The sequence below is a fragment of the Bombina bombina genome, chromosome 2, assembly GCF_027579735.1.
Source record: "Bombina bombina isolate aBomBom1 chromosome 2, aBomBom1.pri, whole genome shotgun sequence".
In the NCBI taxonomy this organism is placed as follows: Eukaryota; Metazoa; Chordata; class Amphibia; order Anura; family Bombinatoridae; genus Bombina; species Bombina bombina.
This window is the reverse complement of record NC_069500.1, coordinates 558,374,960-558,399,879: the sequence shown is the minus strand read 5'-3', so window position 1 is coordinate 558,399,879 and position 24,920 is coordinate 558,374,960. Positions and strand designations below refer to the sequence as shown.

At 37.3% G+C, this 24,920-nt stretch overlaps 1 protein-coding gene across 2 annotated transcripts in view; it reads right to left on the bottom strand.

Moving 5' to 3' along the window:
* FANCC (FA complementation group C) overlaps positions 1-24,920 on the bottom strand; it is a 1,120,322-nt gene that overhangs the window by 384,942 nt on the left and 710,460 nt on the right. For both annotated transcript variants that reach the window (XM_053702420.1, XM_053702421.1), the window contains one exon: positions 868-920. In XM_053702420.1, coding sequence (XP_053558395.1) covers positions 868-920 — 53 coding nt within the window. The remainder of the gene's footprint in view (positions 1-867; positions 921-24,920) is intronic.

Sequence of the window (24,920 nt, the reverse complement as noted above, 5' to 3'; positions counted from 1 at the left end):
ACCGGTTCCCATAGGGAAAATGACAGCTTCCAGCATTACCGAGTCTTGTTAGAAATGTGTCATACCTCAAGCAGCAAAAGTCTGCTCACTGTTTCCCCCAACTGAAGTTAATTCCTCTCAACAGTCCTGTGTGGAAACAGCCATCGATTTTAGTAACGGTTGCTAAAATCATTTTCCTCTTACAAACAGAAATCTTCATCTCTTTCCTGTTTCAGAGTAAATAGTACATACCAGCACTATTTTAAAATAACAAACTCTTGATTGAAGAATAAAAACTACATTTAAACACCAAAAAACTCTAAGCCATCTCCGTGGAGATGTTGCCTGTACAACGGCAAAGAGAATGACTGGGGAAGGCGGAGCCTAGGAGGGATCATGTGACCAGCTTTGCTGGGCTCTTTGCCATTTCCTGTTGGGGAAGAGAATATCCCACAAGTAAGGATGACGCCGTGGACCGGACACACCTATGTTGGAGAAAAAAAATATATATATATATATATATATATATATATATATATATATATATATATATATATATATATATATATATATATATATAAATACAATTATATAATAACATACATAAAAGTTGGATTTTTTTTTTCACAGCTGAAAGGCCAAGAAAAGATCCAGCCGCACAGGCGGGAGAAACTGGGGTGCACCCAAGGATGATAAGATCTAATTTTAGGGGAGCAAGAGCCTCCCTGGCACCTGGGTTACTCTAGCACTGGTCTATCTGAACCATGTGTTTCATTTTGAGCTTAATTTCCCTTTCATTATAATAAAGTAACCACTATTAATAAAAAACTATCACTATTAATTATCAGATTATTTTTTTTAAAAAGAAGAAAAATCTACTCAACACACCTGAAAACGCCATCAATGATCTTAAAAATGGATGGGTGACAAGCAGCTTGCACCTAGGAAAAAATATAAAAGTTATAGATTATATATATATAATTTCTACATATCGTACATGCATGTCTGTATATATACTGTGTGTGTGTGTTTATGTGTGAATATATATATAAAACATATACATACAGTATGTGTGCTTTTACGGATAGAAACAGATACAATTGTAGCACACATACAATCTGTTATCATAAGCCTTAATAATGCAAAGATCTAGGCAGACTTCAAGTCTCTATCATTTAAACAGACTCAGGACTCTGATATCATTATCAAAGACAAACACAAATTCTTACTGCTAAAAACAGGATGCAGCTCACATGACTCCCAAAGGCCGTAGAAAAAGAGGTAGATTTTAAGCCAACTTCATTTTCTAAGAGCGTTAAAGCTATTCTATCTGGCCAACACCATGAAAAATGCATCAATGTCATTGGTGACAGAAGCAATGGGCACTGGAGTATTTAATGGTATAGGAGGTCTGCAAGACTTGAGGTATTACTTATCAGAGAGCAAAAGCTACATGAAAGTACAATTACAGTATATTACTAAATTGTGACAAGTATGAAGTATTCAAAACATTAGCAGAAAATGCTTAATTTATATTGCACCAATAAGTCATTAAACAAACAGTGTTCTAAAATATTACCTTTGGTTTATTCTTTCATATAGTGCGTTGCATAACTACGTTAGCTTAAAATGCCTCTGTACACTTGCTTGTTTAATCAAACTAGGTATTTCAAAATGTTTTTTGATCTAGATTTTGAAAAACAGATGTGCTATCACTTTTTTGTGTCTAATATTATGTATTCACATTTTCCACAACAAGAACATTTTTGTTATGCATTAATGTGCAATTATTGTATATTTTCATGAAAATACTGACTGAATAGAACCCAGAAGAAAGACTGATATAACAGTAATATTTATATGGATGAAATAAGAGTAAAACCGCAGTTATTTATGCTGTGATTCTCAATGACTAAACTTACTTGGAGAATCTATTGACCCTGTTTTTAGTTAAAAATAGGTACATAGAATTGTGACTATTCCACCTAGTGGTCGTAGAGTGTATTACAGTCAATATAGATACAGTACATACTGAATTACTGAATTTCTCCAAAATCTCTTATCTTTTAAGTCCATTATGTTAAAAATTAAAGATATAACCCTTATTCAAAAAAGGATATTAAATTATACACGTAATTTAGAGCATGAGTGTTCTGTATACCTCTTGGAATATATGTATATGTTTTAAGAACAGGCTGTAGCTGATAGTATAACACAACAAATGTAAAAAAAAATTTTTTCTGAAAAATGTTCAGCTGAGTATGCAATGCTTATGTAGTTGATACCAGTTTTAATTGGTATTAAGAACATCTCATTATTTTTATTTTTTAAAGGGACAGTAAAGTGAAAATTAAAGTTTAATGGATTGGATAGAGCATATTTTAAACAACCTTAAAATGTCTTCTATTATGAATTTTGCTTAGTTCTCTTTGTATCCTTTTTAAAAAAAAGTAATCCTGGGTGAAGTTAGGAGTGTACAAATGTGTACAAATAGCTTTTTGGCAACAGTGTTTATAGTAATGTTATACATAAATACAAACACTGCTGCCATAGACTGCTAAAGATATGTGCAGGAGTCTAACCACTTATCATCCTACCTAGGTTTACACTTCAACAAAGGATACCAAGAAAACAAATCATCTGAAGTAAATTCCCTATGCAAAACATTACTTAATATAAGTGCTGAGCTACGTTACATAAAAAAAAAATAGAGTACAATGTGTCAATACAAGGTGAGTGACCCCACCTCTGGTGACAATTGCCAGAAAATGAGCCCTCCCCCCTCTACCACTTTAAATGTGGCTTCCCTTATTCTTCAAGAATGTCCACACTAGGAAGAATGGTAGGGGATATGAGCCAAGCTAGAGACATTTTTGTATTCTGGATTTAATGTCGAGTAATCTTGGCTCATCTAGTTAATAGTTACCATGGGTGATGAGCAAAAGGCAAGGCACATAGGTGGTAGATATAAGAAAGTAATTATTTTCCTTACAAAGATTGTGAAGAATGAATGCCAAACACTCAATTTGTAGTGATAAAAGTTCCACTCAGGACTGAACAGCTGTGATTTTTGTTTTAATAAGGTTAATTTATATATATTTATTATTTTTTTTCCAGGTGACAGGACATGATATATTTTCTGCCAAAATATACCATACTACAGTTAAAGATAACTTTAAATTGTACAATGTAGTCATTGAAAAGCTTTTCTTCTTTCAGATATTGCCCCCTGGTGTCTAAAAAACAAATTTCTCACAAATGTATCCTCTCAGGGTGCTGGTACTATTGCTGCTGCTTTTATTACTTTAAAACAATAACTTTGCTAAAAGACAAACCAAACCTAAGTATGGCTGTACTTAGCACTTTAATAACAGCACTTGACACTGATAGCGGTAAGTTCATTTTTGCACTATGAAATTGTTATCACAGAACCATACCTCCCAGCATTTCAAAATTCAAAAGAGGGACATACTCCCCCCATTTAAAAAATTTAAATGTGGTGGGCGGGGCTCAAAAAAATCATAAGAACAAAGTAATATAAATAAAATTCTAAATAAAGTCATATATTTTAATACACTTAGGCAGCAAATCAAACACAAGCTTAAACCACTGGTATGGCTATGTGAGCGCTGTATTTAATTAGCCTTTGCAAAGACATTGCTAAATATTTTTATCTTAATTGGACATTTAATAATAAATTCTTTAAAACTACTCTCTGCATTCCCCATTAATATTTTAGATTCTGGCCTTTAAAGTCAGCAAAAATGCACAGTAGCACACTACATAGCATACACTTACACATGCAGATACACACACAGCATACACTTACACATGCACATAGCATACACTTATACATGCAGATACGCACACACACTACATAGCATACACTTACACATGCAGATACACAACCACTACATAGCATACACTTATACAGGCAGATACACACACATTAAATAGCATACACTTATACATGCAGCATACACTTATACATGCAGATACACAGACACTACATAGTATACACTTATACATGCAGACACACACAATACATAGCATACACTTATACATGCAGATACACATACACACACTACATAGCTTACATTTATACATGCAGACACACACACACTACATAGCATAAACTTATACATACAGATACACACACACAGTTATGGATACAGATAGACACACATTACATCATATATGGGTATCTGTAATTCATTGCATGGGGTCCTGGGGTTGGCAAGCACATTAGCTGGCAGTCTGCGGCTGCAACTGTTCGTTACCCTGCTATTAGCACTGATCTTTGTATAAAACTGAGGGCATGCTAGTATTATCACCAGGGGTTAGACATCATCACTACCATAGGTAGGTTAGAGAGGATACCATTACCCGTGGTCAGAGTGTATATAGCCTCCTTACTCCTGCTTAACCCACACAACATTCCTATTCCACAGGGAATATAACAGGTATCTAACCCTGTGAGAGCAAAGCCAGCTGCTTCTGAGTATGGGCACAATAGAATTAAAAAAAAAAAACTCCTAAAATCGGGACTGTCCCGCGAAAATCAGGACAGTTGGGGGGTATGCAGAACTGTAAAATTGCATAATACCAAATGTTTAATGGCTTTATCTTTGATTCCAAAGTTAACCAAATAAGGATTTCAACAGCAAGGAGGCAGCCAAAATAGATTGCAAAAGGTTAATAAATGAAAAGCATTTTAAATAAATGACCTGTTTATAAAATAAATAACTAAAATAATTTCTTATTAGGCTTGTGTCAACCTTAGGAGTTCTTATCAACATGAGCATTAATACAGCAGTACCAGCTGCATGCTTTCTTATTTCAAATTGAATATCAAAAACATAATTTATGCTTTCCTGATAAATACCTTTATTTCATGGCGGTGAGAGCCCATGATCCATTACTAATGGGAATTACTCTTCCCTGCCACTAGGAGGAGGAAAAGATTCCCAAACCCCAAGAACACAATAAACCCCTCCTACCTCACTGTCACCTCAGTCTAATGTATAGCCAAGCAAAATAGGTAGAAAAAAAAATAAGAGCAAGGAAATAGGAGCAGGGAAAAAGATGTGCACAAGAAAAAAACACCACCAGAAAAAAAAGTGTGGGGTCTTGTGGACTCTCACCACGATGAAAGAAATTAAATGTATCAGGTAAGCATAAATTAGGCTTTCTTTAATACAGGTGGTAAGATTCCACAATAAATTACTTCAGGGAACTAATACCCAAGCAGTGGAATCCACAAGTAATGAAACATAAATAGTGTAATTTTAGAAACCTTTTTTTATTTTCACAAAAAATCTTAATCCACAACCCCAAAAGAATAACAAAACAAAAAAAACAAAAAAAGGAAAATCCATACAATGAATAAATAAGCAACAGGTAAAGAATCATCCTGAGTCAACTGCCTGAAGGACTCTGTACCAAAGGTCACCAAACAAGAAGCAAAAGGCATACACATTGTAGATGTTAGTAAAAACATACAAAGGAGACCAAAAAGCTGCCTTGCAAAGTGTTACAACTCACGCCTCATTCCTAAAAAGCCAAGACATGGCAACTGAACTATTAGAATGAGCAGAAATCCATTAAGGTGGAGGCTACCCTGCCTCAAAAAAAGCCTTATGGATCAGAAGACTCAATCAAGAAGACAAAGAAATGGCAGGAGCTTCAGTACGAAGATAAGACTCCAAGAAGGAGAACATTGGTTTACCAACAGGCTTAACACTAGCCAAAGCATGAAAAAAACTATAAATATCTGAACAAGTAGTAATCTTCCAGAGGGAAAAAAAACTGAAATCTGACCCTTCAAAAGATCTGGTTGATAAACCCTTATCCAACCCATCCTGCAAAACTGCAAAATCCTAGAAATTATAAAAGAATGCCAGGAAAAAAATGATTCTTAAACCAGGAAATAAAGATCCAAATTTTATACTAAAACCTGTATCAGAGTCTCAATAACAGAATCAGAGAATCATCTCTGCTTAAAACCTATTAAAACAATCTTCATGTCACCAAGCTTAGAGATTGAGACCTGTATGAAAAACAAACCTTAAGACCAAAAAGTCTTGATGCAAAAGGAAGACATCAAAGAGGGCAAATGGACCTCTGAACTAGATTTGCATATCGAACTCTACGAGACAAAGTTGGAGCAGTTAAAATCAGTAACACTCCTTTGGAGATCCCAAAGAATAACTATCTGATAAAGACATCCAGATACCCAGATGAAGAGACCACTCTTTTGGATGCAGGGACTAAAGACTGTGAAAATCTATTTCCCAGTTGTTCACTCCAGGAATATGAACAGCAGAAATGAACAACAATTGATTTCTACCCAGGAAAGAATTCATAATACTTTCCTGATGACTACGAAACTGAGAGTTCCCCATTGATGATAGATATATGCTACTGCCGAAACATAGTATATGTGAAAAAGGCTACTGGAAAATGTAGACAAGTCTCCCTTTCCAACAGAGACCAACTCGCAAGGACCCTGAAAACTGCACAGAGATTTAAAACATAAATAGGCAACCTCTCCCCAAGGTCCCAAAAAAACTTTGCACTCTCTGAGCCCGAAACGGCCCCCCCATCCTGAAAAACTTGAATCAGAAAAAAATACAAATCAAGTAGGATGAACAAAAGAAGACCCCTGTATAATAAGCTGATGATTCAGCCATCAATACAGAGACTGACTTGTTCAGAAATCTAGATTAATCCTTGAGATAGCAGAGTAAAAACCCTACATCACTGACAAAGCATACAAAGCTGAAGAGGCATCATGAGGAAGCAAAGAAAAGTAATAGTATCCGAAACCACAAACAAGAGACCTAACACCTCCATGCAAGGAGTAACTGTGGGAAAAGAAAGAAACTGCAGGATTAGGCAAGTGGACACTAGCTTCATTCTCCTTAGATCAGTCAAGGTAAAACTCAAGGAACTGAATCCATCTTAACCCCCAGAAACAAAAACCTTAGTCTGAGGAACCAGCAAAAACTTTTGAAAAAAATTATTTTCCAACCATGTTGTTGAAGAAACAACAACAGTTTGCTAGAGTGAGAATCTGCTAAATTAAAAGATAAATCTTAAACCAAAATAAGAAAACACTGCAATATCCCGAGTTCTGATTGCAGACAAAATTACCCAGGACCTTGAAAAATATTCTTGTTCCTTGATAATAGGAACATGAAGATAAGTATCCCATAAACCTATTGTAGACATAAAATGACTTTTCAAACCAAAGGCATACAAGTCCAAATAGACTATTTAGAAAGCAGGAACTTAATTCCGAACCTTTAGATCCAGAACTGGTATACAAGCTCCCTCCTTCAAAGGAATAAAGAAGAGGTTAAAATAAATTCTAGATCCAAAATTTAGAAAAAAAAAGGTCTGAACCTTCACAGGATTTTACAGAACATAGGACAAAAAAAAACCTTCCCAGGAAGGCCTTATTCTGAAACCTATTCAATAACTATATCTATATAACTATATCTAGAATCCGGGGATCCTGAACAAACTGAGGCCAAACTTCCTGAAAGAAGCTTAAAGGGACATAATACTCATATGTTAAATCACTTGCAAGTAATGCAGCATAACTGTAAAAAGCTGACGGGAAAATATCAACTGAGAATCTCTATGTGAAAGAGGAAGATATTTTACCTCATTTCCTCAGCTACCATCATTTCCTCAGCTCACCAGAGTAAGCCCTGTGTTACTATCCAGCTGCAGGCAAAACAAAACAAAAAAAGAATAAACAGCAGCCAATCAGCATCAACAGTGCTGAGGTCATGAACTCCTTTACTGTGATCTCATGAGATTTCACTTAACTCTCATGAGATTTAATAGTAAACTTACTTAAAGGACCAGTCAACACAGTAGATTTGCATAATCAACAAATGCATGATAAGAAGACAATGCAATAGCACTTAGTCTGAATTTAGTATTTTAAATAAATTGCAAAGTTATGTCTTTTTCCACTCCCACTGTATCATGTGACAGCCATCAGCCAATCACAAATGCATATATGTATATGCTGTGAACTTTTGCACATGCTCAGTAGGAGCTGGTGACTCAAAGTATAAATATTAAAATACTGTGCACATTTTGTTAATGGAATTAAATTGGAAAGTTGTTTAAAATTGCATGCTGTATCTGAATCATGAAGTTTAATTTTGACTTGAGTGTCCCTTTAAACTGAATAGGGAAATAACATGAGTGTGCATGAGGCTCACTCCCTTGCTGGTCCCGGAACAGGCATACTGATTTACTGCTTAATGTCCTTTACAATGGGGTGTGAATACTTAGGACAATTTGAGGTAAAATATATCTTTCTTTTTTACATAGAGATGTTCAACTGATATTTTCTAGTCAGCTTTTTGCAGCTATGCTGCAGCACTTTCAAGTGTTTTAACATTTGGGTATCATGGCCTTTTAAGGGAATAGGGAACCCCAAAAAAATTTAATTTGTGATTTAGACAGAACATAACATTTAAAAAAAGTTTTAATTTTACTTCTATTATCAAATTTGCTTAGGTCCCATGATATTCTGTGTTGAAGAGATATCTAAAAGTTATAGTAGCACAAACATTTTGCATCAAATATTACATTTAAAGACAGCATTAGAAATACTTTTACATTAAACAAATGTTAGAATGTTGTAAAAACATTTAAGAACAAATTAAAATTTGCTTAATTTTTCAAATATTGCAAATTATTTGCTTATCCCTACCCAGTCTACAGAAAACTTATATTTATACTACACTGCGGTCTAGCAAGTGTGCAATAGCATTATGTCTAAAAAAACTAAACAATGCACATACCTTAAATAAAAAATACTTTATTGCTAAAAGATGCTAACCATCATCTGAGTTTTAAGTGAGTCATACGTTTTATGCTGGTGGTGTATGTGTATATAGTAATGAAACACAAGGTGGCACATGGTACAAAGGCTATACTTTTATTGGAGCAACGTTTCGGGGCACCTGCCCCTTTCTTAAAGGGACAGTCTACACCAGCATTTTTATTGTTTTAAAAGATAGATAATCCCTTTATTACTCATTCCCCAGTTTTGCATAACCAACAGTTACATTAATATACTTTTAACCTCTGTCATTACCTTGTATATAAGCCTTTGCAAACTGCCCCCTTATTTCAGTTCTTTTGACAGACTTGCAGTTTAGCCAATCAGTGCCTGCTTCCAGATAACTTCACGTGCACGAGCACAGTGTTATCTATATGAAATACATGAACTAACACCCTCTAGTGGTGAAAAACTGTTAAAATGCATTCTGAAAAGAGGTGGCCTTCAAGGTCTAAGAAATTAGCATATGAACCTCCTAGGTTAAGCTTTCAACTAAGAATACCAAGAGAATAAAGCAAAATTGGTGATAAAAGTAAATTGGAAAATTATTTAAAATGACATGCTCTATCTGAATCATGAAAGTTTTTTTTGGCCTAGACTGTCCCTTTAAGCTAATCACAAATACATACTATACACAATTTATAGACAACAATAAAACAGGTGTCCAATCAACATGCATGGAATGGGTTAAGAAACAATGACATCATCACTAGTTAATCCATTAAACACTGAAAAACCTGATATTAACCCTTTATTCATTATGGGTGTATCAGACTACCTGACTAAAAACAAATGCAGCAAAATACCGACCACGAAAAGTTAACATACACATCCAATAAAAGTTAAATTTCAACTTGTACATGTGGATACCAGGTGAGAACATACACCAGAGCAAATTTAGATTAAGGGAAGGAGATCAAACTCCCTGTTAAGTCCCTTGGGAAAACATAATTTATGTAAGAACTTACCTGATAAATTCATTTCTTTCATATTAGCAAGAGTCCATGAGCTAGTGACGTATGGGATATACATTCCTACCAGGAGGGGCAAAGTTTCCCAAACCTTAAAATGCCTATAAATACACCCCTCACCACACCCACAATTCAGTTTAACGAATAGCCAAGTAGTGGGGTGATAAGAAAGGAGCGAAAGCATCAAAAATAAGGAATTAGAATAATTGTGCTTTATACAAAAAAATCATAACCACCACAAAAAGGGTGGGCCTCATGGACTCTTGCTAATATGAAAGAAATGAATTTATCAGGTAAGTTCTTACATAAATTATGTTTTCTTTCATGTAATTAGCAAGAGTCCATGAGCTAGTGACGTATGGGATAGCAGATACCCAAGATGTGGAACTTCCACGCAAGAGTCACTAGAGAGGGAGGGATAAAATAAAGACAGCCAATTCCGCTGAAAATAATCCACAACCCAAATCAAAAAGTTTTAATCTTATAATGAAAAAAAACTGAAATTATAAGCAGAAGAATCAAACTGGAACAGCTGCCTGAAGAATTTTTCTACCAAAAACTGCTTCAGAATAAGAGAAAACATCAAAATGGTAGAATTTAGTAAAAGTATGCAAAGAAGACCAAGTTAGTGCTTTGCAAATCTGATCAACAGAAGCTTCATTCCTAAAAGCCCAGGAAGTAGAAACTGACCTAGTAGAATGAGCCGTAATGCTTTGAGGCGGGGATTTACCCGACTCTACATAAGCATGATGAATCAAAGACTTTAACCAAGACACCAAAGAAATGGCAAAAGCCTTCTGACCTTTCCTAGAACCAGAAAAGATAACAAATAGACTAGAAGTCTTTCTGAAATCTTTAGTAGCTTCAACATAATATTTCAAAGCTCTTACTACATCCAAAGAATGTAAAGATCTCTCCAGAGAATTCTTAGGATTAGGACACAATGAAGGGACAACAATTTCTCTACTAATGTTGTTAGAATTCACAACTTTAGGTAAAAAATTAAGTGAAGTCTGCAACACCGCCTTATCCTGATGAAAAATCAGAAAAGGAGATTCACAAGAAAGAGCAGATAACTCAGAAACTCTTCTAGCAGAAGAGATGGCCAAAAGGAACAAAACTTTCCAGGAAAGTAATTTAATATCCAAAGAATGCATAGGTTCAAACGGAGGAGCCTGTAAAGCCCTCAGAACCAAATTAAGACTCCAAGGAGGAGAGATTGACTTAATGACAGGCTTGATACGAACCAAAGCCTGTACAAAACAATGAATATCAGGATGATTAGCAATCTTTCTGTGAAAAAGAGATTTGTCCCTTCAAGGAACTTGCAGACAAACCCTTTTCCAAACCATCCTGAAGAAACTGTAAAATTCTAGGAATTCTAAAAGAATGCCAAGAGAATTTATGTGAAGAACACCAAGACATGTAAGTCTTCCAGACTCGGTAATATATCTTTCTAGACACAGATTTACGAGCCTGTAACATAGTATTAATTACTGAGTCAGAGAAACCTCTATGACTAAGTATTAAGCGTTCAATCTCCATACCTTCAAATTTAATGATTTGAGATCATGGTGGAAAAATGGGTCTTGAGATAGAAGGTCTGGTCTTAACGGAAGTGTCCAAGGTTGGCAACTGGCCATCCGAACGAGATCCGCATACCAAAACCTGTGTGGTCATGCTGGAGCCACCAGCAGTACAAACGAATGCTCCATTAGGATTTTGGAAATCACTTTTGGAAGAAGAACTAGAGGCGGAAAGATATAAACAGGTTGATAATTCCAAGGAAGTGACAAAGCGTCCACCGCTTCCGCCAGATACCTGGGAAGTTTCTTGTTTAGATGAGAGGCCATCAGATCTATTTCTGGAAGTCCCCAGATTTGAACAATCTGAAGAAATACCTCTGGGTGAAGAGACCATTCGCCCGGATGTAACGTTTGGCGACTGAGATAATCCGCTTCCCAATTGTCTATACCTGGGATGTGAACCGCAGAAACTAGACAGGAGCTGGATCCCGCCCAAACAAGTATCCGAGATATTTCTATCATAGCCTGAGGACTGTGAGTCCCCCCTTGATGATTGACATATGCCACGGTTGTGACATTGTCTGTCTAAAAACAAATAAACGATTTTCTCTTCAGAAGAGGCCAGAACTGAAGAGCTCTGAAAATCGCACGGAGTTCCAAAATGTTAATTGGTAATCTCGCCTCCTGAGATTCCCAAACCCCCTGCGCTGTCAGAGATCCCCATACAGCTCCCCAACCTGAAAGACTCGCATCTGTTGTGATCACAGTCCAGGTTGGACGAACAAAAGAGGCCCCTTGAACTAAACGATGGTGATCCAACCACCAAGTCAGAGAAAATCGAACTTTGCGATTTAAGGATATTAATTGTGATATCTTTGTATAATCCCTGCACCATTGATTCAGCATACAAAGCTGGAGAGGTCTCATGTGAAAACGAGCAAACGGGATCGTGTCCGATGCAGCAGTCATGAGACCTAAAATTTCCATGCACAAAGCTACCGAAGGGAAAGATTGAGACTGAAGGTTTTGACAAGCTGAAACCAATTTCAGACGTCTTTTCTCTGTCAGAGACAAAGTCATGGACACTGAATCTATTTGGAAACCCAAAAAGGTTACCCCTGTCTGAGGAATCAAGGAACTCTTTGGTAAATTGATCCTCCAACCATGTCTTTGAAAAAACAACACAAGTTGATTCGTGTGAGATTCTGCAGAATGTAAAGACTGAGCAAGTACCAAGATATCGTCCAAATAAGGAAATACCGCAATACCCTGCTCCCTGATTACAGAGAGAAGGGCACAGAGAACCTTCAAAAACATCCTTGGAGCTGTTGCTAGGCCAAAAGGAAGAGCAACAAACTGGTAATGCTTGTCTAGAAAAGAGAATCTCAGGAACTGATAGTGGTCCGGATGAATTGGAATATGAAGATATGCATCCTGTAAGTCTATTGTGGACATATAATGCCCTTGCTGAACAAAAGGCAGAATAGTCCTTATAGTCACCATTTTGAATGTTGGTATCCTTACATAACGATTCAATATTTTTAGATCCAGAACTGGTCTGAAAGAATTCTCTTTCTTTGGAACAATGAACAGATTTGAATAAAACCCGAGGCCCCGTTCCAGAACTGGAACTGGCACAATTACCCCAGCTGACTCCAGGTCTGAAACACATTTCAGAAACGCTTGAGCCTTTACTGGGTTTACTGGAATGCGTGAGAGAAAGAATCTTCTCACAGGCGGTCTTACCTTGAAACCTATTCTGTACTCTTGTGAAACAATGTTCTGAATCCAAAGACTTTGAATCGAATTGATCCAGACATCTTTGAAAAATCGTAACCTGCCCCCTACCAGCTGCGGATTTGGGAGCTGGTTTTGACTTTCTAAAAGGCTTGGATTTATTCCAGACTGGAGAAGGTTTCCAAATGGAAACTGTTCCTTTAGGGGAAGGGTCAGGCTTTTGTTCCTTATTCTGATGAAAGGAACGAAAACGATTAGTAGCCCTATATTTACCGTTAGATTTTTTATCCTGAGGCAAAAAGGCTCCCTAATATCTGAAATTATTGAGTCTAACTGAGAACCAAATAATTTATTACCTTGGAAAGAAAGAGAAAGCAAAGTTGACTTAGAAGTCATATCTGCATTCCAAGACTTAAGCCATAAAGCTCTTCTGGCTAAAGTAGCTAAAGACATATACCTGACATCAATTCTAATGATATCAAAAATGGCATCACAAACAAAGTTATTAGCATGTTGAAGAAGTTTAACAATGCTATACGCATTATGGTCTGACACTTGTTGCGCTAAAGCCTCCAACCAGAAGGTAGAAGCTGCAGCAACATCAGCCAAAGAAATAGCAGGTCTAAGAAGATTACCTGAACATAAATAAGCCTTCCTTAGAAAGGATTCAAGCTTCCTATCTAAAGGATCTTTAAACGAAGTACTATCTGCCGTAGGAATAGTAGTACGTTTAGCAAGAGTAGAGATAGCCCCATCAACTTTGGGGATTTTCTCCCAAAACTCTAATCTATCAGATGGCAAAGGGTACAATTTCTTAAACCTTGGAGAAGGAGTAAATGAAGTACCCAGACTATTCCATTCCCTAGAAATTACTTCTGAAATAGCATCAGGAACTGGAAAAACTTCTGGAATAACTACATGAGGTTTAAAAACTGAATTTAAACGCTTATTAGGTTTTATATCAAGAGGACTAGACTCCTCCATATCTAATGCAATCAACACTTCTTTAAGTAAAGAACGAATAAACTGCATCTTAAACAAATATGAAGATTTATCAGTGTCAATATCTCAGGTAGAATCTTCTGAACCAGATAGATCCTCATCAGAAATAGATAAGTCAGAATGATGGCGGTCATTTAAAAATTAATCTGAAATATGTGAAGTTTTAAAAGACCTCTTACGTTTACTAGAAGGAGGAATAACAGACAGAGCCTTCCAAATAGAATTAGAAACAAATTCTTTAACATTAACAGAAACATCCTGAACATTAGCTGTTGAAGGAACAACAACAGGTAATGGATTATTACTAATGGAAATGCTATCTGCGTTTGATAGCTTATCATGACAACTAACACAAACTACAGCCGGAGGAACAGTTACCAAAAGTTTACAACAAATGCACTTAGCTTTGGTAGAACCGACATCAGGCAGCGCTTTTCCAGAAGTAGATTCTGATCCAGGGTCAGGTAGTGACATCTTGATATGTAAAAGAAAAAACAACATATAAAGCAAAATTATCAAATTCCTTAAATGGCAGTTTCAGGAATGGGAAAAAATGCAAAATGAAACAAGCCTCTAGAAAACGAGAAACAACAAAAAAGTAAGACTGAAATAATGTGAAAAAAACTGGCGCCAAGTATGACGGCCACATTTTTTGGCGCCAAGAATGACGCCCATATTTTTTGGCGCAAAAAAAACATCCACAATACACATACTTAAAAAAATTGACGCAATTACGTGAAAACTTCCGGCGCAAACTATGACGCCGGAAATGACGACATTTTTGCGCCAAAAATGACGCAAAAAATAGAAGCATTTTCTGCACCCGCGAGCCTAACAGCCTGCAATTTTTTAAAAAAAAGTCAATTGAAAATTTTAAGGTTAGAAAAATAAAATTTATATGCATTTTCCCAAAAAAATGAAACTGACAGTCTGAATGAAGGAATACTGATTACCCTGAATCATGGCAAATATAAGTTTAAAATCATATATTTATAACTTTACATATAAAGTGCCCAACCATAGCTTTGAGTGTCATAAAATAGAAATAAGACTTACTTACCCTAAGACACTCATCTACATATAGTAGATAGCCAAACCAGTACTGAAACGAGAATCAGTAGAGGTAATGGTATATAAGAGTATATCGTCGATCTGAAAAGGGAGGTAGGAGAAGAAATCTCTACGACCGATAACAGAGAACCTATGAAATAGATCCCCTAGAGGAAGACCATGGTATTCAAATAGGCAATACTCTCTTCCCATCCCTCTGACATTCACTGCACTCTGAGTGGAAAACCGGGCTTCAGCCTGCTGCGAAGTGCATATCAACGTAGAAATCTAGCACAAACTTACTTCACCACCTCCATGGGAGGCAAAGTTTGTAAAACTGAATTGTGGGTGTGGTGAGGGGTGTATTTATAGGCATTTTAAGGTTTGGGAAACTTTGCCCCTCCTGGTAGGAATGTATATCCCATACGTCACTAGCTCATGGACTCTTGCTAATTACATGAAAGAAACATAGTATTGAGATGCCAAATCCATTTGGCTTCTCTATTGAGGAGGTCCTTATCTCTGTTGCCCCCTCTTGGTTTTTCAGGGGCACTATCAATAATCATATATTTATTCTCCATCGGACAGATGTGGTGCCAATCGTTCGTGGGTGGGAGGGTAAGGAGGGAGGTGGGTGGGTGGCCCATCGATGAAGGGGGATGTGAGGAGGGGGGGAGTGGGTGGGACCGCTCGGCCACGATACATGGAATAAAAAAACAACAACAAATAGCTGTGTCATTGAGGGGGAAGGAGGGAGTAGGGGCTATGAGGGGGATTCCATGTGGGCAGCTACACTACAGAAAAAATAGGTCTTTTTTTTTTTTTTAATTAACGAAATTTGCAGCAAACTGGCTTTTTTTTGGGGGGGGATCAAGGAGGTTGGGGGGAACTACACTGCAGCAAATATATTTTTAAAAAAATATTTTTTTCTTTAAAAAAGGCTTATATTTTTATACTGGCAGACTTTCTGCCAGTACTTAAGATGGTGGTGACAATTGTGAGGTGGGGGAGGGAAAAGAGCTGTTTGAGGGGGGCAGGGAAAATTGTGAAAAAGTTAACTTTTTTTTATTTGATCGCATATGGCGTTGAAATGGTGGCATAATATATAAAAAATGGGCCTAGATCAATAGTTTGGGTTGTCTACTAAAAAAACAAATATATAGTTTTGATAGGTAAATATAAAAAGGCTCTATTTCTGTTTAAATGTAGTGATGGCAAAAATGCTAAAAATGCTCTGGTATTTGGGGAAGTTTTTGTCTGAATAAATGCCCGGTCCTTAAGGGGTTAACTAATCAAATGCCATAATTTAATCTTTGCCATTAAAAAAGTATGTGTGGACCTTTTCTGTTTTTAATCCATCTGTAAAGGGTTAAATTAGTGCATATAGTAATGCTTCTATTGCAATGTTATGCCGGCCCACATGGATGAACTCTTTATTTAATGACAATTATAGTGAACATCCAATCAGCGTTCGTGTCATTTGACAATCTTGAAGTCCAGCCCCTTTAAAGTCCTTAGAAAGCCTATATAGATAGTGGGTGGGAGTGCTCTATACATCACAAGCCAGCCAAAAGAGGAAATGAAGGGGGGCGGAGGAATACCAATTAGGATTATAAATCTTTTACTATAAAATATATATAAACTTAAAAAAAAAAAATTATGTGGTTTTACTTGCAAACTAATATATTTTTCATTTCAACATTCTTATAGTCTGAAATTTAGCATCACTTTAATATACTACAGTATAGTGTAAATATAACTTTTATATGTACTGGGAAACAAATTAGTGTGATTCAATTTATTGCGGTGGTCTGGAACCGAAACCCACAATATCTTTGAGGTATGCCTGTATGTCAATGTCCGCTCTAAAAACAGGTCCAGTAGTTGAATGAGGATTTTGAAATAAAGCTATAAGTGAAACAGTAATAATGTTTCTAGAAACATTTTTGCCAATATATTATGTACTGCAAAAATGCTTCTTAAAGAAACACATTCATTTTTGAAGGGGAGAAAAGGTGGAAGAATAGGACAAACAACTTATTGTCAGTTTTCTTTGTTGATCCAACTGCTTTTGCACTGCTTAATAAGTTCTTTGATAGTTATAAATATACTTTGGCTTAGAGCAAACTAATAAGCAAAAACTGTTTAACACTAACTACTAAAATAATATTCAGTGTCCTCTCCAGGACCTTTTAATGGGTGCAACCCCTGGCTGATATTACTGGTCATCCAGCTAACATTTTAGACACTATTAAGAAAAAATTAACTAATATCAACATTTTTCAATTTTTATTGCACAAATTATCATGAAAACATAATTTATGTAAGAACTTATCTGATAAATTAATTTCTTTCATATTAGCAAGAGTCCATGAGCTAGTGACGTATGGGATATACATTCCTACTAGGAGGGGCAAAGTTTCCCAAACCTCAAAATGCCTATAAATACACCCCTCACCACACCCACAAATCAGTTTAACGAAAAGCCAAGAAGTGGGGTGATAAGAAAAAAGTGCGAAAGCATAAAAAATAAGGAATTGGAATAATTGTGCTTTATACAAAAAAATCATAACCACCTCAAAAAGGGTGGGCCTCATAGACTCTTGCTAATATGAAAGAAATGAATTTATCAGGTAAGTTCTTACATAAATTATGTTTTCTTTCATGTAATTAGCAAGAGTCCATGAGCTAGTGACGTATGGGATAATAAATACCCAAGATGTGGATCTCCACGCAAGAGTCACTAGAGAGGGAGGGATAAAATAAAGACAGCCAATTCCGCTGAAAAATAATCCACACCCCAAAACAAAGTTTAAATCTTATAATGAAAAAAACTGAAATTATAAGCAGAAGAATCAAACTGAAACAGCTGCCTGAAGTACTTTTCTACCAAAGACTGCTTCAGAAGAAGAAAACACATCAAAATGGTAGAATTTAGTAAAAGTATGCAAAGAAGACCAAGTTGCTGCTTTGCAAATCGGATCAACCGAAGCTTCATTCCTAAATGCCCAGGAAGTAGAGACTGACCTAGTGGAATGAGCTGTAATCCTTTGAGGCGGAGTTCTACCCGACTCAACATAAGCATGATGAATCAAAGACTTTAACCAAGATGCCAAAGAAATGGCAGAAGCCTTCTGACCTTTCCTAGAACCAGAAAAGATAACAAATAGACTAGAAGTCTTTCGGAAATCTTTAGTAGCTTCAACATAATATTTCAAAGCTCTAACTACATCCAAAGAATGCAACGATCTTTCCTTAGAGTTCTTAGGATTAGGACACAATGAAGGAACCACAATTTCTCTACTAATCTTGTTAGAATTCACAACCTTAGGTAAAAATTTAAATGAAGTTCGAAACACCGCTTTATCCTGATGAAAAATCAGAAAAGGAGACTCACAAGAAAGAGCAGATAATTCAGAAACTCTTCTAGCAGAAGAGATGGCCAAAAGAAACAAAACTTTCCAAGAAAGTAATTTAATATCCAGCGAATGCATAGGTTCAAACGGAGGAGCTTGAAGAGCCCCCAGAACCAAATTCAAACTCCAAGGAGGAGAAATAGACTTAATGACAGGTTTTATACGAACCAAAGCCTGTACAAAACAATGAATATCAGGAAGATTAGCAATCTTTCTGTGAAAAAGAACAGAAAGAGCAGAGATTTGTCCTTTCAAAGAACTTGCAGACAAACCTTTATCCAAACCATCCTGAAGAAACTGTAAAATTCTAGGAATTCTAAAAGAAAGCCAAGAAAAATGATGAGAAGAACACCAAGAAATGTAAGTCTTCCAGACTCGATAATATATCTTCCTAGATACAGATTTACGAGCCTGTAACATAGTATTAATAACAGAGTCAGAGAAACCTCTATGACTGAGAATCAAGCGTTCAATCTCCATACCTTCAAATTTAAGGATTTGAGATCCTGATGGAAAAAAGGACCTTGCGATAGAAGGTCTGGTCTTAACGGAAGAGTTCACGGTTGGCAAATAGCCATCCGGACAAGATCCGCATACCAAAACCTATGAGGCCATGCTGGAGCCACCAGCAGAACAGACGAACGCTCCTTTAGAATCTTGGAAATCACTCTTGGAAGAAGAACTAGAGGCGGAAAGATATAGGCAGGATGATACTTCCAAGGAAGTGACAATGCATCCACTGCTTCCGCCTGAGGATCCCTGGATCTGGATAGATACCTGGGAAGCTTCTTGTTTAGATGAGAAGCCATCAGATCTATTTCTGGAAGCCCCCACATTTGAACAATCTGATGAAATACCTCTGGGTGAAGAGACCATTCGCCCGGATGTAATGTCTGGCGACTGAGATAATCCGCTTCCCAATTGTCTATACCTGGGATATGAACCGCAGAAATTAGACAGGAGCTGGATTCCGCCCATACAAGTATTCGAGATACTTCTTTCATAGCCAGAGGACTGTGAGTCCCTCCTTGATGATTGACATATGCCACGGTTGTGACATTGTCCGTCTGAAAACAAATGAACGACTCTCTCTTTAGAAGAGGCCACGACTGAAGAGCTCTGAAAATCGCACGGAGTTCCAAAATGTTGATTGGTAATCTCGCCTCCTGAGATTCCCAAACCCCTTGTGCTGTCAGAGACCCCCATACAGCTCCCCAACCTGTCAGACTTGCATCTGTAGAGATCACAGTCCAGGTCGGAAGAACAAAAGAAGCCCCCTGAACTAAACGATGGTGGTCTGTCCACCACGTCAGAGAGTGTCGTACAATCGGTTTTAAAGATATTAATATAGAAATCTTTGTATAATCCCTGCACCACTGGTTCAGCATACAGAGCTGAAGAGGTCGCATGTGAAAACGAGCAAAGGGGATCGCGTCCGATGCAGCAGTCATAAGACCTAGAATTTCCATGCATAAGGCTACCGAAGGGAATGATTGAGACTGAAGGTTTCGACAGGCTGAAACCAATTTCAGACATCTCTTGTCCGTCAGCGACAGAGTCATGGACACTGAATCTATCTGGAAACCTAAAAAGGTTACCCTTGTCTGAGGAATCAACAAACTCTTTGGTAAATTGATCCTCCAACCATGATCTCGAAGAAACGATACAAGTCGATTCGTATGAGATTCTGCTAAATGTGAAGACTGAGCAAGTACCAAGATATCGTCCAAATAAGGAAATACCACAATACCCTGTTCTCTGATTACAGATAGAAGGGCACCAAGAACCTTTGTAAAAATCCTTGGAGCTGTTGCTAGGCCAAACGGCAGAGCCACAAACTGGTAATGCTTGTCTAGAAAAGAGAATCTCAGAAACTGATAGTGATCTGGATGAATCGGAATATGCAGATATGCATCTTGTAAATCTATTGTGGACATATAATGCCCTTGCTGAACAAAAGGCAGAATAGTCCTTATAGTTACCATTTTGAATGTTGGTATCCTTACATAACGATTCAATATTTTTAAATCCAGAACTGGTCTGAAGGATTTCTCCTTCTTTGGTACAATGAAGAGATTTGAGTAAAACCTCAGCCCCTGTTCCAAAACTGGAACTGGCACAATTACTCCAGCCAACTCAAGATCTGAAACACATTTCAGAAATGCTTGAGCCTTCACTGGATTTATTGGGACACGGGAAAGAAAAAATCTTCTTGCAGGAGGCCATATCTTGAAGCCTATTCTGTACCCTTGTGAAACAATATTCTGAATCCAAAGATTGTGAATCGAATTGATCCAAATTTCCTTGAAAAATCGTAATCTGCCCCCTACCAGCTGGGCTGGAATGAGGGCCGCACCTTCATGTGGACTTGGGAGCTGGCTTTGGCTTTCTAAAAGGCTTGGATTTATTCCAGACTGGAGATGGTTTCCAAACTGATACCGCTCCTGTAGGGTAAGGATCAGGCTTTTGTTCCTTATTGTGACGAAAGGAACGAAAACGATTAGCAGACCTAAATTTACCTTTAGATTTTTTATCCTGAGGTAAAAAAGTTCCTTTCCCCCCAGTAACAGTTGAAATAATAGAATCCAACTGTGAACCAAACAATTTATTACCCTGGAAAGAAAGGGAAAGCAAAGTTGACTTAGAAGACATATCAGCATTCCAAGTTTTAAGCCATAAAGCTCTTCTAGTTAAAATAGCTAAAGACCTATACCTGACATCAACCCTAATGATATCAAAGATGGCATCACAAATAAAGTTATTAGCATGTTGAAGAAGATTAACAATGCTATGAGTATTATGATCTGTTACTTGTTGTGCTAAGGCTTACAACCAGAAAGTTGAAGCTGCAGCAACATCCGCCAAAGATATAGCAGGTCTAAGAAGATTACCTGAACATAAGTAAGCTTTTCTTAGAAAGGATTCAATTTTCCTATCTAAAGGATCCTTAAAGGAAGTACTATCTGCCGTAGGAATAGTAGTACATTTAGCAAGAGTAGAGATAGCCCCATCAACCTTAGGGATTTTGTCCCAAAACTCTAATCTGTCAGATGGCACAGGATATAATTGCTTAAACCGTTTAGAAGGAGTGAATGAATTACCCAAATTATTCCATTCCCTGGAAATTACTTCAGAAATAGAATCAGGGACGGGAAAAACTTCCGGAATAACTACAGGAGGTTTAAAAACCATATTCAAACGTTTAGATTTAGTATCAAGAGGACCAGAATACTCTATTTCTAATGCAATTAAGACTTCTTTAAGTAAAGAACGAATAAATTCCATTTTAAATAAATATGAAGATTTATCAGTATCAATCTCTGAAACAGAATCCTCTGAACCAGAAAAATCATTATCAGAAACAGAATCAGAATGATGATGTTCATTTAAAAATTCATCTGAAAAATGAGAAGTTTTAAAAGACCTTTTACGTTTACTGGAAGGAGGAATAACAGACATAGCCTTCTTAATAGATTTAGAAACAAAATCTCTTATGTTAACAGGAACACCCTGAATATTAGATGTTGATGGAACAGGAACAGGTAATGGAACATTACTAAAGGAAATATTATCTGCATTAACAAGTTTGTCATGACATTCATTACAAACAACAGCCGGAGGAACAGTTACCACAAGTTTACAACAAATACACTTAACTTTGGTAGATCCAGCATCAGGCAGCAATTTTCCAGAAGTATCTTCTGATTCAGGGTCAATCTGAGACATCTTGCAATATGTAATAGAAAAAACAACATATAAAGCAAAATTGATCAAATTCCTTAAATGACAGTTTCAGGAATGGGAAAAAATGCCAATGAACAAGCTTCTAGCAACCAGAAGCAAATAAACATGAGACTTAAATAATGTGGAGACAATTATGACGCCCAAATTTTTTAGCGCCAAAAAAGACGCCCACATTATTTGGCGCCTAAATACTTTAAGCGCCAAAAATGACGCCACATCCGGTGACGCCGACATTTTTGGCGCAAAAACGTCAAAAAAATGACGCAACTTCCGGCGAGAAGTATGACGCCGGAAATGACAAAAAAAAATTTGCGCCAAAAGTCCGCGCCAAAAATGACGCAATAAAAAGAAGCATTTTCAGCCCCCGCGAGCCTAACAGCCCACAGGAAAAAAAGTCAAATTTTAAGGTAAGAAACATTGATTATTCATATGCATTATCCCAAATAATGAAACTGACTGTCTGAAATAAGGAATGTTGAACATCCTGAATCAAGGCAAATAAATGTTTAAACACATATATTTATAACTTTATATAAAAGTGCCCAACCATAGCTTAGAGTGTCACAAAAATAAGACTTACTTACCCCAGGACACTCATCTACATGTAGTAGAAAGCCAAACCAGTACTGAAACGAGAATCAGTAGAGGTAATGGTATATATAAGAGTATATCGTCGATCTGAAAAGGGAGGTAAGAGATGAATCTCTACGACCGATAACAGAGAACCTATGAAATAGACCCCGTAGAAGGAGATCATTGAATTCAAATAGGCAATACTCTCTTCACATCCCTCTGACATTCACTGCACTCTGAGAGGAAAACCGGGCTCCAGCCTGCTGCGAAGCGCATATCAACGAAGAATCTAGCACAAACTTACTTCACCATCTCCATGGGAGGCAAAGTTTGTAAAACTGATTTGTGGGTGTGGTGAAGGGTGTATTTATAGGCATTTAGAGGTTTGGGAAACTTTGCCCCTCCTGGTAGGAATGTATATCCCATACGTCACTAGCTCATGGACTCTTGCTAATTACATGAAAGAAATAAATGCATGGTAAATTATGCATTTATGTTGTGCTTTGGCTAGCAGAACATGTTCTAATATTAGAAAGTATTTCACTGCCTCCTCCTGGCTACTTTATAATGCCACCTGGATGGCAACATTTTCTTTTGTAAACATTGATATTGTACACAAATTTTATCAAAGTCCTCCTTCCCACAGTGAGACATGTAAGTGCAGTAAACATGTCCCACAGTGAGACCTGTAAGTGCAGTAAACATGTCCCACAGTGAGACCTGTAAGTGCAGTAAACATGTCCCACAGTGAGACCTATTAGTGCAGTAAACATGTCCCACAGTGAGACCTGTAAGTGCAGTAAACATGTCCCACAGTGAGACCTATTAGTGCAGTAAACATGTCCCACAGTGAGACCTATTAGTGCAGTAAACATGTCCCACAGTGAGACCTATTAGTGCAGTAAATATGTCCCACAGTGAGACCTGTAAGTGCAGTAAACATGTCCCACAGTGAGACCTATTAGTGCAGTAAGCATGTCCCACAGTGAGACCTATTAGTGCAGTAAGCATGTCCCACAGTAAGACCTGTAAGTGCAGTAAACATGTCCCACAGTGAGACCTATTAGTGCAGTAAGCATGTCCCACAGTGAGACCTATTAGTGCAGTAAACATGTCCCACAGAGAGACATATTAGTGCAGTAAACATGTCCCACAGAGAGACCTATTAGTGCAGTAAACATGTCCCACAGTGAGGCCTATTAGTGCAGTGAACATGTCCCACAGTGAGACCTATTAGTGCAGTAAACATGTCCCACAGTGAGACCTATTAGTGCAGTAAACATGTCCCACAGAGAGACCTATTAGTGCAGTAAACATGTCCCACAGAGAGACCTATTAGTGCAGTAAACATGTCCCACAGTGAGACCTATTAGTGCAGTAAACATGTCCCACAGTGAGACCTATTAGTGCAGTAAACATGTCCCACAGTGAGACCTATTAGTGCAGTAAACATGTCCCACAGTGAGACCTATTAGAGCAGTAAACATGTCCCACAGTGAGGCCTATTAGTGCAGTAAACATGTCCCACAGTAAAACCTATTACTGCAGTGAGCATGTCCCACAGTGAGACTTATTAGTGCAGTAAACATGTCCCACAGTGAGACCTATTAGTGCAGTAAACATGTCCCACAGTGAGACCTATTAGTGCAGTGAACATGTCCTACAGTGAGACCTATTAGTGCAGTAAACATGTCCCACAGTGAGACCTGTAAGTGCAGTAAACATGTCCCACAGTGAGACCTATTAGTGCAGTAAACATGTCCCACAGTGAGACCTATTAGTGCAGTAAACATGTCCCACAGTGAGACCTATTAGTGCAGTAAACATGTCCCACAGTGAGACCTATTAGTGCAGTAAACATGTCCCACAGTGAGACCTATTAGTGCATTAAACATGTCCCACAGTGAGGCCTATTAGTGCAGTAAACATGTCCCACAGTGAGGCCTATTAGTGCAGTAAACATGTCCCACAGTGAGACCTATTAGTGCAGTAAACATGTCCCACAGAGAGACCTATTAGTGCAGTAAACATGTCCCACAGTGAGACCTAT